General features: G+C 37.8%; 1 protein-coding gene across 4 annotated transcripts in view; it reads right to left on the bottom strand.

Moving 5' to 3' along the window:
- Positions 1 to 601: 601 nt before the first annotated feature.
- The window catches only part of PWWP2A (PWWP domain containing 2A), a 76,757-nt gene continuing 62,650 nt past the window's right edge, over positions 602 to 14,708 (bottom strand). For 2 of the 4 annotated variants that reach the window (XM_044947373.2, XM_006073446.4), the window contains exon 3: positions 602 to 2,701. Coding sequence is in view for 2 of the 4 variants with exons in the window: in XM_006073446.4 (XP_006073508.1) it covers positions 2,688 to 2,701 (14 nt within the window). In the remaining 2 variants the exon portion in view is untranslated. Of the gene's footprint in view, positions 2,702 to 5,123; positions 5,244 to 14,708 lie in introns of those variants that run through there. The other 2 variants (XM_006073445.4, XM_044947374.1) reach the window with 2 other exon arrangements.

The following is a 14,708-nucleotide window of genomic DNA, read 5'->3' as shown; positions in this document are numbered from 1 at the left end:
CTCATTTAGGTAAACTGAAATGGGAGAATGTTTGCAGTTAAAGACTCTTGTGTATATACTCTGGAATAACAGGCAGCCTTCTAAAGGATTGTTTTACTTAAATGAAAAAAAAAAAACAAAACAGAATTTACCTGACTTTAGGTTTCTAGATCAGCCTTTAAAAATCTCAGCTGTCCGGTAGGTGTCCAGAGGCTAATTTTTCCTGACAACTGAGTGTTTTTCGTCAAACACTTGACCTCAGATTGGAGGTACTCAGCTTTTAAAGAAGCCACCATTTATCCATAAGAGTAGAACTACTTGAAATTAAGACAAACCCAACAGTAGATGTTTAGTTACATCCAGCTCTGAATGGTAGATTATTTGTTTCTATCAGAAAACAGTAATGTTTGTGCACAAGTTCCTTATTAAGCTAGTTTCCCTTCCTCCATCCTTGGTCATAAAGACATCCCATAAAATCTCCCAGTGATTATAGGTTGTTCTCCTAAGGAAGCAGTGCTGCTTAAAAACAGCTTCCTAGAGAACAAGTGGTTGAATCTTAACAGTTTAAAAATAATCTTTAAAACCTAACTCCTAAGTAGTAAACAAATAGTTTTTAAATAACTAAATTTTAAAAAAATCAAGACTTTATTGAATATATGTTACACAACATTCTTTAACATTTAGGTCTCAGCATAGTTTAGATGAGAAACAATTGTTGTCATTCAAGTCTACAAAATGAAATAGGCTTGTGAAGATTTGAAATACAGATGAAGGTAGCATGAAGCAAAGCTTAAATATTAAGCAACTAAAGCAATGAAGGTGAAATAGCAAACATGGTATGTCTAGATTTTAAATACCACCAAGTTTCATTTTTCAAAAAATGAAAGTCTGGTTTATAACACACACCACTGAGAATTGTCATAAAAATATTTAGATACTTAAAACCTGATCTCTCCCAGTTCTTTTTGCCTTTATGTTACTTCGTCATTTCCATCACTCTGCAATTAGAAGTTTTGATTATGCAAAATCTGCTGTGATCTGGGAGTTATCAGAAATGAGCCTGAAGTGGTACTGCTGGGTTACGGATCTGAAAGAACAAGAGGGACCCCAGCCTAAGCTCTGGGCCAGAGCAGAGCGTCGCTTGTGTTTAGAGCTTCCTGCTGCTGCAGTTCCTGAGCTGACTCTTTCAGACTTGATCAAATGTACAATGACTTCATGATAAAAAATTTTCTATAAAGACAATCTTAGAATGGAATCAAGACTTTTAGTTACAGCGTAATTAGGGTTGGCATTAAACTCGCTAGAAGCAAGACTGCCTACCTTTTCTAGGGTTGTAAAACAGATCCTAGCTGGTATAGTAAATGTTCTAAAACTTACCCAGAACTGTGTGTTAATCCTGAGTGTGTGGTTAATAAGTAATTCCAAACACATATAGTAAGATTATGCAAAGTTTGAGCACTGAAGCCAAATGCTCAGTTATCATTTATGTTGCTTCAAATGAATTTTGTATTTTTATTTTTGGCATTTTTTTCCTTTTGTATTAAGTAATCACTATGGATTACCTTTCTGGTTTAAAAAATAAATCAGTATTGCCACTAAAAAACTTCAGGTATATTATTAAAAGTACGGCACCATCAAATATAAAATGCCTTAAAAATGTAGTACTAACAAGTTCATCTGGTTTTCTCAATGTTTTCTCCATTCATTAAAAAAGAAAAAGTAAGGTGTTTTATAATGTGTAATTTTCATAGATAAAACATTATGGTCTCTGTGAATAAGAATTCATACTTTATGCATGAAAACTTCACCGTCTTTATGGTTCCTGCTGCTTGTTCCCCAGGATCAAGTCCCATCGGACACCTCTGAGGAATTCTTGCACTTAGAAAGAGGGGCTCTCTGTGGAGAGAGGTCAGTATCAAAATTCAGATATTATCACCTTTTGTGAACTCGATAAAATCAGTAAGGACAGGAAGAATAAAGCCTTTCCAGCTCAGCAGGATTAAGAACTAGTTCCTACAGAGTATGTTTTCACTCCAAGATTGACAATAGCCTATCCACTTGGAGTCAGAATTTGAAAGTTAAGAATGTAGTTATGAAAATGTGCAGAAAACATTAAATACTGGTGGCAAATAAATACATCTTAATATGTTCTAACAAGCAAATGTATATTTAAGATAACATAGTCCTGCTTTATTAAAGAAAAGATCCAAATTTTCTTGGTGGGGTATAGGGACACTTTACCATCCTTTTAGTAGGATGTTAGATAATCGTTTCTGAGCTGATTAACAGTAAACCTTGGAGAAAGCAGTTTTAATATGAAAAATAATTCAGCATTTCTGTCATCATCCTGTGCCTTTTAGGCGTGTCCAAACTGTACTGAGAACTTCACGTTCAAAAGAAGGTACTGTCAGTGATTCTTCACACACAGAATTCAAGAGTTCTTTGCGTATTTCACATCACTTTCCTCCTCATCTCATGCATAATTTATTGCAATAGGTTTTTTTTAATAAAATATTCCCCTAATACCTTTTCTTCAGTTTAATATAGCACAATATGCAAGTGCCTCTTTATAGACTGTTGGTTTTAATCACTGCCTGAACATTTACTTCTTAGTGCAGCTTTAAAAATCTGAGTCTCCAATTTCATTCAGTCCTGATGCTCTGGTGTTCTCTGTCATTGTGGTACAGGTCCATGAAACCAGCAGCCTGCTAATGTCTTTGTGCTGAAATATAGTAAAGAAAAGGAAGAAAATGTAGTTAAGCACAAGTAATTATGATAAAAATGATGTCCTTGTTTTTTAAGCCCTATATAGATTGTGGGATCACACCTGATTTTTTACTTAAAATCAATTAAATTTGACCAATGTGCATTTTTTTGAGAAAACAACTTATTGCCACTATAAACCAGCAGAAGCATTCCTATTCTTTCCAAAGTATATCTGGCCAAATTCCAATACAAACAAAATGGTTATCACCATCACACAGTCGATCTGCACTTGAGTATATTTTTCAACACTTATTTGTGAATGTTTGCCTAATAAAAGGGGGATTTTAGCCTTGTCCTTTACGCTGCCATTTCACAAGTAACAATATAAAAGTTTGCAAGTCAGTTTTGCTGCTGTGGACCATGAAACACCAGCAGTCTTCCTCTAGCACAGGCTACCTACAGGATTAAGAAGCAAATTTATATACAAAACCAGGTAAAAATTGCTGCAGATGACACTGTCTACACACATGTAAGAACGAAACAGAGAGAGAGGGGTGGAGGGTGCCTCCCCGGGGTAGACACGCAGCACATCCAAAGGCATCAGCAGTACTGTTTTGCAGCCAGAAGACAACTGGTTCCATTGACCACAGTGTCCTTGTTACACCAGCAGACCAAGTTACCAGCAGAGCCACTGTGCACTGTACCTCCAACAGAAAGCCCGACTCTGAACAGAAAATTTATATAGGACGAGGCTTACCAAAATCACTGCTAAGGAGCATGACCAGAAGGCCCAACATTACAACCTCACTTTGATCCCAGGAAGTGGTACAATCCCACTGAAACCCTCTACAGTTGCCTTTCCAACCTGGAAGCCTAAGTACCAGTAAGGGTTTGAGTTCCAAAAGAGGTGATCTCTGGAAAGAATGATGATTTTTTGTCAAATGTATTAAAAAAAAAAAAAAGATATGGTATCTTCAGTGGAATAATAATAGACAAAGCAAAAAGGGAAAAAGGAAAACCATCCCCATCCTTCCCAGTATTTGACTTCCAAACATTTCAGAGTAGGTGTAGTTCTCATTTTTTGATAGCACTCTTGATCTTATGTAAACTTCCCAGTGCTGCCAGGTTTCATTCACTTACTGGATCAAGGCTTATAAATTTCACAGGGCATTCTATCACATTTCTTCTCCAGCAATAGAAAGTTACTTCTAGCCATAAATACTGCACACATCAAAACAACAGTAGTCCATGCTTACTAAAGCAATGGAATCATTAACATGATTTTAAAATCTGACATTGAGCTAAGAAAAGTTTTTATTTTCTAAGACTATTACACTAATATAATACTAATAAATTTAGACTCATGGAAATTTGGAAGTAAATATCCCCATTGTATAAACTGAAAGAGAAAAAAAGGTAAAGAGCCAATTCTATATACAATTCTATTTCTATTTTTGACTCTCCCAATATCTGGCTTCAACCTTAGTGAGGCCTATTCAAGTTGGCAGGAAAGCCAAAGATTGAAGTTTACTATTCCTCCTGTGGGAGATGAAGAAAACTGAAAATGCTATTCCCTCAAGGGGTCACCAGTACCTAAGACTCCTACACAATATTTAGTCCAAAATATTCTAGCCACAATCTCTGATCCAAAATGTGCCATTCTGACCTGGTTTGCAAATTTCAGCTCATACACAATGATACAGCCCAATTACAGCTCTTCACTAGCTTCAAACAGCAGAGTTAAGTAGCATTAATTCAAGGAAGCAAAAAAAAAAAAGATCCTAAATTCAAAAGCAGCATGACAACAAAAATCCCTAAGCCCTTCCTGCCTTACAAAAGCCCCAAAGAAGCTTTTTGTGCATTATCCAAGGAGGTTTTACTAAATGTGAAGAAATAGATTACAGCTGTACTTCAGCATTATCTTTTGCCACCGTCTTGAATTTTGACTTGCCTTATGTAAATGACAAATGAGGCTGATTTAATTCACTAAGTGTATGTTTATATACAGATATATATTCTTAATATATATATTAAGTAATGACTAAATAGTTAATGAATATAAAAGAGACAAAGGACTGAGAAAAGACAAGTCCACTAGTTGACTTTCTGTTGGGCCTCAGTCACTACTTGACATAATTCTGCAACTGGACACCCAGCTTCTCCCACCCTAGGAGATAACTCCTCTCCATCATGAAGTGCTCAGGAGGCGGCTCTCCTTTTTTTTTTTTTTTTTTAACACAACAAGTAATAGTGACTGAAAGCTATTTTCACTCACAAAAACTATCACCAATATGAGGTACACCCAGCTACCAAGGTCAATGAAAACAAAGGAAAAAGAACCAGTGCATTCTTTTATGTCTAGCCTAATCTACTTAGGGAATGATAAGTGATGACATGATGCCCTCTTCACTTTGTGGCAGGGCTTAGCACAGACAGACCTGCCCGTTTCACTGTTAACTTCAATGCTCCCAGTCTGAATCCACAGTGGTCTGTCAGACACTGTAAGGGAGCAGCAGCGCTCGTCACTGTCTGATGTAATAGCTGCCATTTGTTGAGACCTATGGTAGAAAAAACCAAGTTAACAAAAATAGAGCATTTGAGTTCTTTTTCATCCATTTACCAAAAAAAAAAAAAAAAAAAAAGACTAAAATTCAGTTGAATTTTCACAATGAATTTATTCTAGATAGCTTGCTGGCTTCACACAATGGCAAGCGCTGGTAGACTCGAGGTGTGTACACACCAGTCTTGGCCAGGAGAGGGCACTCTCCAGCCCAAGTCAGTTGAGCCGCAAAATGCCTTAAGGCTCATGAAAATGTTGCCCGCCAATCCTAACTCATGGTTTAATTCTGACAAAAATCTTGTACTAGCCTAACACTAGCCTAGTGGTGAGAGAGTCCTGATTGTCTCAGTATTCAACAAGGGCCAAAGCTGTCATCCCTACCTGCATTAACGAGCTCAGAGACTCTGCTTTGAAGAATCGCCAAAACTGCCTGAATCCCTTTCTCTGTAATGCCAGTGGCACCTCTTCGTACCATTCAACAGCTGAACTTACTGTGAGGTCAGACCTGCTTGAAATAGGTTTGACAAGGAAAGCTTTCTCTGAGGCTTTCAGAAGAGAGACCAAACACCAAACACTAAAGGGTTACTGTTCAGCCTTATTTTTTATTAACCTATTTGCTCGTTTCTTTTTCTCTAAGTACAGTATATAAGTAAGTAACAACTCATGTATCATATCAGTGTAGGCCACTCTGGGATCACTGATTTAGATAATGTCCAGTCCTATAATATTAAGTTCTAAATCAGAAATAGTAGCTAATCAAAACCTTAAAAAAGGCTTTTCTGATACTGAAAAAGAAGAAACTTTACACACCTGATCTATAAACATGATTACTTACTGAATTTTAACTCAACAGATTTCTTAAATGATGTTCAATAATGAGGTTATTTACCCTTTTGTTTATGGGAAAACAAATACACTATCAGCTATAACCCAACAGCAATCACACAAGTAGAAATATGAATGCACAAAAAATTATCTTTTGAACCTCTCTCCCTCCATGGGTAAAACTTAGGTTTCAACAATCATTCTAAAGAATCTCCTTTTCACATCTAGGCAAGAGGAGGGTCAAAAAGCTGCATCAAAGAATAATCTTACCCTATGCATTAACCCCACCAGTGCCCAGAAATGCCGTGTAAAATATTAACATGCAAGACCCCAGTCCACAGAGCCTGGCCTGTGAGTCTTGTGCTAATGCTGAGTTTCCCCTCAAAGCTTTTAGGGTCTCAAGGTTTTTCTTTAGAATTGACCACACAGGATCCATTAGGAAGAACCAGGAAACCCTGACAGTGAGGTAGTAAATAGGAGAACCTCATGAAAGGCAGGGATTTCACTGGAAAGTACTTATTTTTGTCCTTTTGAAGAGAAAAGCTTACATGCAACAATGGCAACTACTCCCTGGGATGCAAGCAAAGACATAAAGGGGCAAACCAGAACAGGGTAAGAATTTTCCTTTTTTAGAGCACATGAAGATGAATGAAATAGAGGAGGTCACACTCGTAGAGCAAAGCCCAGAATTAAAAACTAAAGAACTAAAATTACATACATCCTGCTGCCTCTCTTAATACAGTGTAGCATGATGCAACATGAACCACCAGGAAAAACATTTTACAGTAGACATTCTGGTTTTTCAGCCTCAATGCTGTTTTTCTAACCAGTTCTTTTTTAGGGTTTTAGACAAACTGCATAGTTCTTCCCAGCATTCCAGGACGCCCACCAAGATGTGCCACTCCCAGCTGGACTCCCTGCTAAAAACTAAATGGTGAGGGGAAATCACAGGTTGGTAAACAACAGCACCTCAAAAATGAGCCGCAGATAGAAATGACTACTCTCTGGAAAATACAACCACAACACACACAGATCAAGGCCTTGGAATGTGAGGTATTTCCCTGCTAGAAATGGGAAACAATCTCCTACTAAAATCACACCAGTGGCACTAAGAAGGAATGTTCAAGTTAATGTCCACTTTTTCACCAATTGGCAAAAGATTAAAATAATAAACACTGAGGTTCCAGGAAACAAGAAAACCAAAAACTGCTAATTTATGCTACTTAAAAGCTGACAAGTATACCTCTGTAGTTCTAATGCCTTTGGAAAGTCTTCCTAAGAGGACTTCTGCCCCACTGAGCCCCACCAGCTCAGACGCTGCTCATGCCTTTGAAAGCCTTCTGAGATGGTGACTGGTCATTAGTACACAAGTGTCTGAAGCACAATTACTCTTCCTCATTCAAGAGCTGCAGTGTTCATGGACTTCTCACTATAACCTCCATGACCTCCAACCCAGTTGCTCTCCACAGGCGACTGTTGAGACTACTCAGATCATGCCACTTTTAGGTATCTAATCATACTATGATTAGTGGGATTTTCAGATTTAAAAAATGGAAACCCACTCCAATACTCTTGCCTGGAAAATTCCATAGATGGAGGAGCCTGGTGGGCTACAGTCCATGGGGTCGCAAAGAGTCGGACATGACTGAGCGACTTCATTTTCACTTTCAGACAAGAAAATTTAAGTTTTTTAAAAAAGTTTATACTGCATGTATGTTGCAGAAAGATACTATCCGAAGCTACCAGAATGAAATTTCTATGCCACATACAGAAAGTGGTAGTTATAACAGCAAGTATTTATGTTAAGTCTTATGGCCAGGCACTTTATTGCACTGAACCTTTAAATTCTCACAATTACCTTTTGAAGAGGTAATATTTTTCTCCCCATTTCACAGATCATGACACTGAAGTAACCTGCCTAGGATCACACAGCTTGGAAGTGGCAGATCCAAGTCAGGCTTTGCATAGGAAGCCTATCTAGCTCAAGAGCCTGTACTTTCCACCATGTGCCTGAAAAAGTGAAAAAGACCGATCCTTTGCTCAATTAAAAGACTGATACCAAGTACTATTAGTGCAAAAATGTTAACAAACACTCCAGCTCACCTGCATCTGGCAAGTTATAGTCTCATAAGTATCCATTTCTATCCTTTACACTCAACAGGATGATCCTCTCACATTTCTTAAAAAAAAAAAAATGAAGTCTCCCCAGGCAAGCAGGGGAGGGCGGGGAGGAACCCTATTATAAAGTACAATAGGTAACGTACCTAGGGGAACGGGGTCGGGGGAGGGGATGGGGGTGTGCTCCGTGCTCCTTCCAAGCTTTTTCAATAGCTTTTGTGCTCAGTTCGGCAGCACATTTATCAAGCTTTTTTGGTAGCTTTTAAGTGAATCTTTGTGCTGCAGACAACTAAGTGAGGGATACTGAGGATTACAAAATTATTTTAAATATTTAAACAACAAAAAGACCTTGCTAAACCTTGATGTGCATTATAATTACAAGTTTTTTAGTTTACATGAAAAAATTATAATACAGCTGTAACACTTGGCTATGTTAACTAGGGGTACCTAGTTTTACTTCTAGATAGCTACACCGGATAGAAAAAGAATCATAAGGAGGTTTAAATGATGGTTCTGGTAATAAAAGCGCTCTAAGATTTCTAAGTCAATAAAAGGAAGTTAACTGTCACATTCTTAAAAGGAAAATTCCATTTTTTAATGAGATCTTACAAATATCAAAAACTTAATATTTATGTTCAAACTAAGCTTAAAGACAAGTAATTTTAGAACTGGCCAGTTTTCAACATCAAAGTTTTATGGTTTCACAAACCAAAATGTCTAAAACAAAAGGCCCACAAGTTAGACTACATATACTACAGCCATCTAATTTATTCTGTGAACAGTGAGAATTTGACTCAAATTCACTGTTTCAATAAATCCTGGTAACTTCTGAATCTGGTTTCATTTCCTTTACACATCCCCACAACCAGTCCTTAATTTATGCAAATTCAAGTTTGGCAATTAGTTTTTTCAAAGATTAATTAGATGCATTAAAACCTGACTCTATCCAAGATGGATTTTAAGACAGGGTATAAAAATTCAGTATTTCCTACCAGAGTGTGATAAACAAGATGATCTTAGAATTCCAAACAGAATTATCTACATATGTCAAGGAATATGTTTTTTCATTAGTAGTACTGACATAAAAAGTGGAAAAACAGTACCCATATTATGAAAATATGGTAAAGAGTGGGATGGCATGTAAACAAGTTTTGGAAACTAATTAATTCCATTACTAAAATCATTTAAATGATTTTCATATTCACAAAATTGTTTTTGTCATTAGGAAGTGATGGTTTTAACCCAAAACCTACTCTGGTAAATACAGTCATAAGCAGGGCAAAGACTAAGAGTTTTGCCAAGAAAATGCACTGGTCATAACAAACACCATCTTCCAACAACACAAGAGAAGACTCTACACATGGACATCACTGATGGTCAACACCGAAATCAGATTGATTATATTCTTTGCAGCCAAAGATGGAGAAGCTCTATACAGTCAGCAAAAACAAGACCAGGAGCTGACTGTGGCTCAGACCATGAACTCCTTATTGCCAAATTCAGACTTAAATTGAAGAAAGTAGGGAAAACCACTAGACCATTCAGGTATGACCTAAATCAAATCCCTTATGATTATATAGTGGAAGTGAGAAATAGATTTAAGGGCCTAGATCTGATAGATAGAGTGCCTGATGAACTATGGAATGAGGTTCGTGACACTGTACAGGAGACAGGGATCAAGACCATCCCCATTGAAAAGAAATGCAAAAAAAGCAAAATGGCTGTCTGGGGAGGCCTTACAAATAGCTGTGAAAAGAAGAGAAGCGAAAAACAAAGGAGAAAAGGAAAGATATAAACATCTGAATGCAGAGTTCCAAAGAATAGCAAGAAGAGATAAGAAAGCCTTCTTCAGCGATCAATGCAAAGAAATGAGGAAAACAACAGAATGGGAAAGACTAGAGATCTCTTCAAGAAAATCAGAGATACCAAAAGAACATTTCATGCAAAGATGGGCTCAATAAAGGACAGAAATGGTAGGGACCTAACAGAAGCAGAAGATATTAAGAAGAGGTGGCAAGAATACACAGAAGAACTGTACAAAAAAGATCTTCATGACCCAGATAATCACGATGGTGTGATCACTGACCTAGAGCCAGACATCCTGGAATGTGAAGCAAGTGGGCCTTAGAAAGCATCACTACGAACAAAGCTAGTGGAGGTGATGGAATTCCAGTGGAGCTATTCCAAATTCTGAAAGATGATGCTGTGAAAGTGCTGCACTCAATATGCCAGCAAATTTGGAAAACTCAGCAGTGGCCACAGGACTCGAAAAGGTCAGTTTTCATTCCAATCCCAAAGAAAGGCAATGCCAAAGAATGCTCAAACTACCACACAATTGCACTCATCTCACACACTAGTAAAGTAATGCTCAAAATTCTCCAAGCCAGGCTTCAGCAATACGTGAACCGTGAACTTCCTAATGTTCAAGCTGGTTTTAGAAAAGGCAGAGGAACCAGAGATCAAATTGCCAACATCCACTGGATCATGGAAAAAGCAAGAGAGTTCCAGAAAAGCATCTATTTCTGCTTTATTGACTATGCCAAAGCCTTTGACTGTGTGGATCACAATAAACTGTGGAAAATTCTGAAAGAGATGGGAATACCAGACCACCTGATCTGCCTCTTGAGAAATTTGTATGCAGGTCAGGAAGCAACAGTTAGAACTGGACATGGAACAACAGACTGGTTCCAAATAGGAAAAGGAGTACGTCAAGGCTATATATTGTCACCCTGTTTATTTAACTTATATGCAGAGTACATCATGAGAAACGCTGGACTGGAACAAACACAAGCTGGAATCAAGATTGCCGGGAGAAATATCAATCACCTCAGATATGCAGATGACACCACCCTTATGGCAGAAAGTGAAGAGGAACTAAAAAGCCTCTTGAGGAAAGTGAAAGAGGAGAGTGAAAAAGTGGGCTTAAAGCTCAACATTCAGAAAACAAAGATCGTGGCATCCAGTCCCATCACTTCATGGGAAATAGATGGGGAAACAGTGGAAACAGTGTCAGACTTTATTTTTCTGGGCTCCAAAATAACTGCAGATGGTGACTGCAGCCATGAAATTAAGACGCTTACTCCTTGGAAGGAAAGTTATGACCAACCTAGATAGCATATACAAAAGCAGAGACATTACTTTGCCAACAAAGGTCTGTCTAGTCAAGGCTATGGTTTTTCCTGTGGTCATGTATGGATGTGAGAACTGGACTGTGAAGAAGGCTGAGCGCCGAAGAATTGATGCATTTGAACTGTGGTGTTGGAGACTCTTGAGAGTCCCTTGGACTGCAAGGAGATCCAACTAGTCCATTCTGAAGGAGATCAGCCCTGGGATTTCTTTGGAAGGAATGATGCTAAAGCTGAAACTCCAGTACTTTGGCCACTTCATGTGAAGAGTTGACTCACTGGAAAAGACTCTGAAGCTGGGAGGGATTGGGAGCAGGAGGAGAAGGGGACGCCAGAGGATGAGATGGCTGGATGACATAACTGACTCGATGGGCTTGAGTCTCAATGAACTCCGGGAGTTGGTGATGGACAGGGAGGCCTGGCGTGCTGCGATTCATGGGGTTGCAAAGAGTTGGACACGACTGAGCGACTGATCTGATAGTTCTTAAAAATGGGCACCACTCGCACAGTGCAGGACTATAGGTTGGTTAGGAAGGAATGCTGGAAACCAGGCTGCCAGAACAATACCACCCAAACTTAGAAGATTTCTATCCAAAACCAAATTACAGATGGATAATAGTGACTACTCAACAATGTGGATGCACTTAATGCCACAGAACTGGTTAAAATGGTAAACTGGGTTAGGTATATTTAATGTGTTTTTAAATACCAAAAAAATAAAATCTCAGCAAATTACAATGATCTATTAATATGAGAAGAAATGAGTTCCACCTACAGTCACAAAAAAAGTAAACAGGAAAAAGGCCCTGTTTGAGTCTATAAAGGTTAAGTCTCTTACTTGAGTAAACAAAGAGCTGAGCTGTTTCTCATCTCAGCATCAACTCTCCATGGTAAAAACACCAAGACACCCTGGAAAACTAAAAATGCATAGATCATCTATATCCCCAGGACTTTAACTGCTAAAGCTTCCATCTGTTAACATTTCTGTTCACTCTTTGTTGAAATAAGGTATACAGTAAACATACACAAGCAAATAGAGTATAAAGAGCCCAGTAACTAAGTCAGAATGAGGTAAAGTAATTGAGAGAGCTTAGCTGTTTTATTTCTCCTGACAACTGGCACGGCACCAGCCTCCTGGTCTATTTCTGAATTCCCTCTATCAGGCATTTTAATTGTTTTAATATCAATCATACTTGTACAGTCCCAAATAAAAAAGTAAATTTGTCCCAACTTACAAATAGGGTCTTCAGAGTTTTCTGGCAAATCCCCTACTGGAGACCACCACTGGATACAAATCAGAACACTGTCCTGACTTTACATATTACCAACTTTTCTAGACATTTCCCAGTCTCTTCTCTGCTATGAGTAGTAACAAATGTGAACCAATGCAGCACGAAGTATAGAGAAATTCACAACTTACAAGGGAAAATCTTATTTTTTAGATCCAAATGATTGGTTTCTTAAGGTATTCCAGTTCCCAACTCAGGTATTTAAGGATGTATATGTATATAATGGAATGTAAATGTGTTCTAAAGCATAAGCACCAGCTCAAATAGGGGTGCAACTCAGTACATTCATTTAGTTGATTTTAAGTTCCATATTCCTTTGCCTGCAGTCCACCCTCATATCTATATTCCTACTGTCTTTTCTACTCACTACTATAAACTTGATTCAATATCCAAGTAGGGACACTATCAAGTCCTGCAAATGGGCTTCAGACGAGTGAATTCTACTTTCTCTGTTTCACTGATAACTTAGATCTCTGGTTCTACATCTATAAAGAGCTCCTTCCAAATTTAAACCAGACTCTTTCTGATCTATAAATTCTAGAAAACTAAAACACACTCTGATGCTTTACATTTAGAGATAGACATCTCTAGCCTTCATAGCTTTTACTTTGCTTAGTTTTTCACCCTTGCTAATCTTGTTCTAACCAGTCTTCTTGGATCACTAGAGACTTGGCCGAAGCCTAGTATTCTCTCTGTTCAGGGGGAAATACCCACTTGGTTGTCTCCATAGATAACAGACGGTAAAGAAACCACCTGCAACGCGGGAAACCTGGGTTCAATCCCTGGGTTGGAAAGATCCCCTGAAAGGGCATGGCAACCCACTCCAGTATTGTCTGGGAAATCCGATGAACAGAGGAGCCTGGCAGGCTACAGTCCATGGGGTCACAAAGAGTCAGACACGACTGAGCGACTATGCACAACACAAAGAGCTAAGTGTCTCCTTTTTTGTCATTAAAAAGAAACTTAAAGAGAAAAATGACTACAATTACCCAATCCAATTCTATCTCCATCTACAGTGGACCCTGGACAAATATATCTTAGCTGCTTAAAAAGTTTCTCTTTGAATAAAACACTGTTTAGTATGCAGCTATTGGATTAGTGTTTAGAACATACATCTTAAAGATTACAGAATTTCTTTCAAACTAGTTTCCTTATTGAAAATTCAGATGAAATATACCAGACTGCTGGTTTAAAACTGAGGGCTTAGTTGGCATGATTAGAGATCATGCACAATTGTGATTATGCTTCAACTTTTTCCTCCAAGGTATGGTATCAAATTCAGTTTTACTTTTATATTCAACAATCATGATTTTTTTCTTCTTTCCCCATGGCTTCTGAAACAAATTTAGTTCATCCCACAAGAGCACATTTGCCCAAGCACTTGACTCCATTAGCAATATCCGCTGTCAAAAGATGTTAGGATAAAACTCACCTGGATGGTTTCATCAGACGTTGGAATGACATACCTTAGGTGACTCTGCCTATGTTTAAAACTTCCTAAACCTTAGATTTGAAACTTTCAAAAAATAATGAACAAATTCACTAATCTGAAACAAATACTCTGAAAACCTTTAAGATACTTCCTTAAAACCCCTCAATCACACTGAACTTCTTTCAGCCTATTATAATCAAAGAATTTAAAAAATACTAGTTATTTCTGTTTGCAGGAAAGAATATGTTCTATTCAAGTGAAACATCTTTTTTAAATTGTGTGTTTATTATAATCAAAAAGCATTGACTGAGTTCCCCAGAAAAAATTCTACTTGTAGAAATCAGTACCTTACCTTAAGGAAGCTGACAGACTATTGATTTCAGTCTCCATTAAAATCTTTTCATAATTCCATAGGAACTACAGTATTTCAAACTGGTTACTTAGGAATCCACAAAAAGTTGCTCTCTTTAAAAGTTCCAAGTTTCCAAAAGTGTCAAATTGACATTGTATCATACTTAAAGGTTAAGTTGGATGCATACAATATGAAACCAACTTACAAATATTGGGAGAAACTTGCCTCCAAAAGGCCATCAGATTTTTCACTAAGAATACAAAAATCTAAAAATGGAAAATAAGAGATCAAATCTTAGGGACAGATGGACCATGTAGAAAAT

The sequence above is a fragment of the Bubalus bubalis genome, chromosome 9, assembly GCF_019923935.1.
Source record: "Bubalus bubalis isolate 160015118507 breed Murrah chromosome 9, NDDB_SH_1, whole genome shotgun sequence".
Classification (NCBI taxonomy): domain Eukaryota; kingdom Metazoa; phylum Chordata; class Mammalia; order Artiodactyla; family Bovidae; genus Bubalus; species Bubalus bubalis.
The sequence above is the reverse complement of the archived record's forward strand: the minus strand, read 5'-3'. Positions and strand labels throughout refer to the sequence as shown.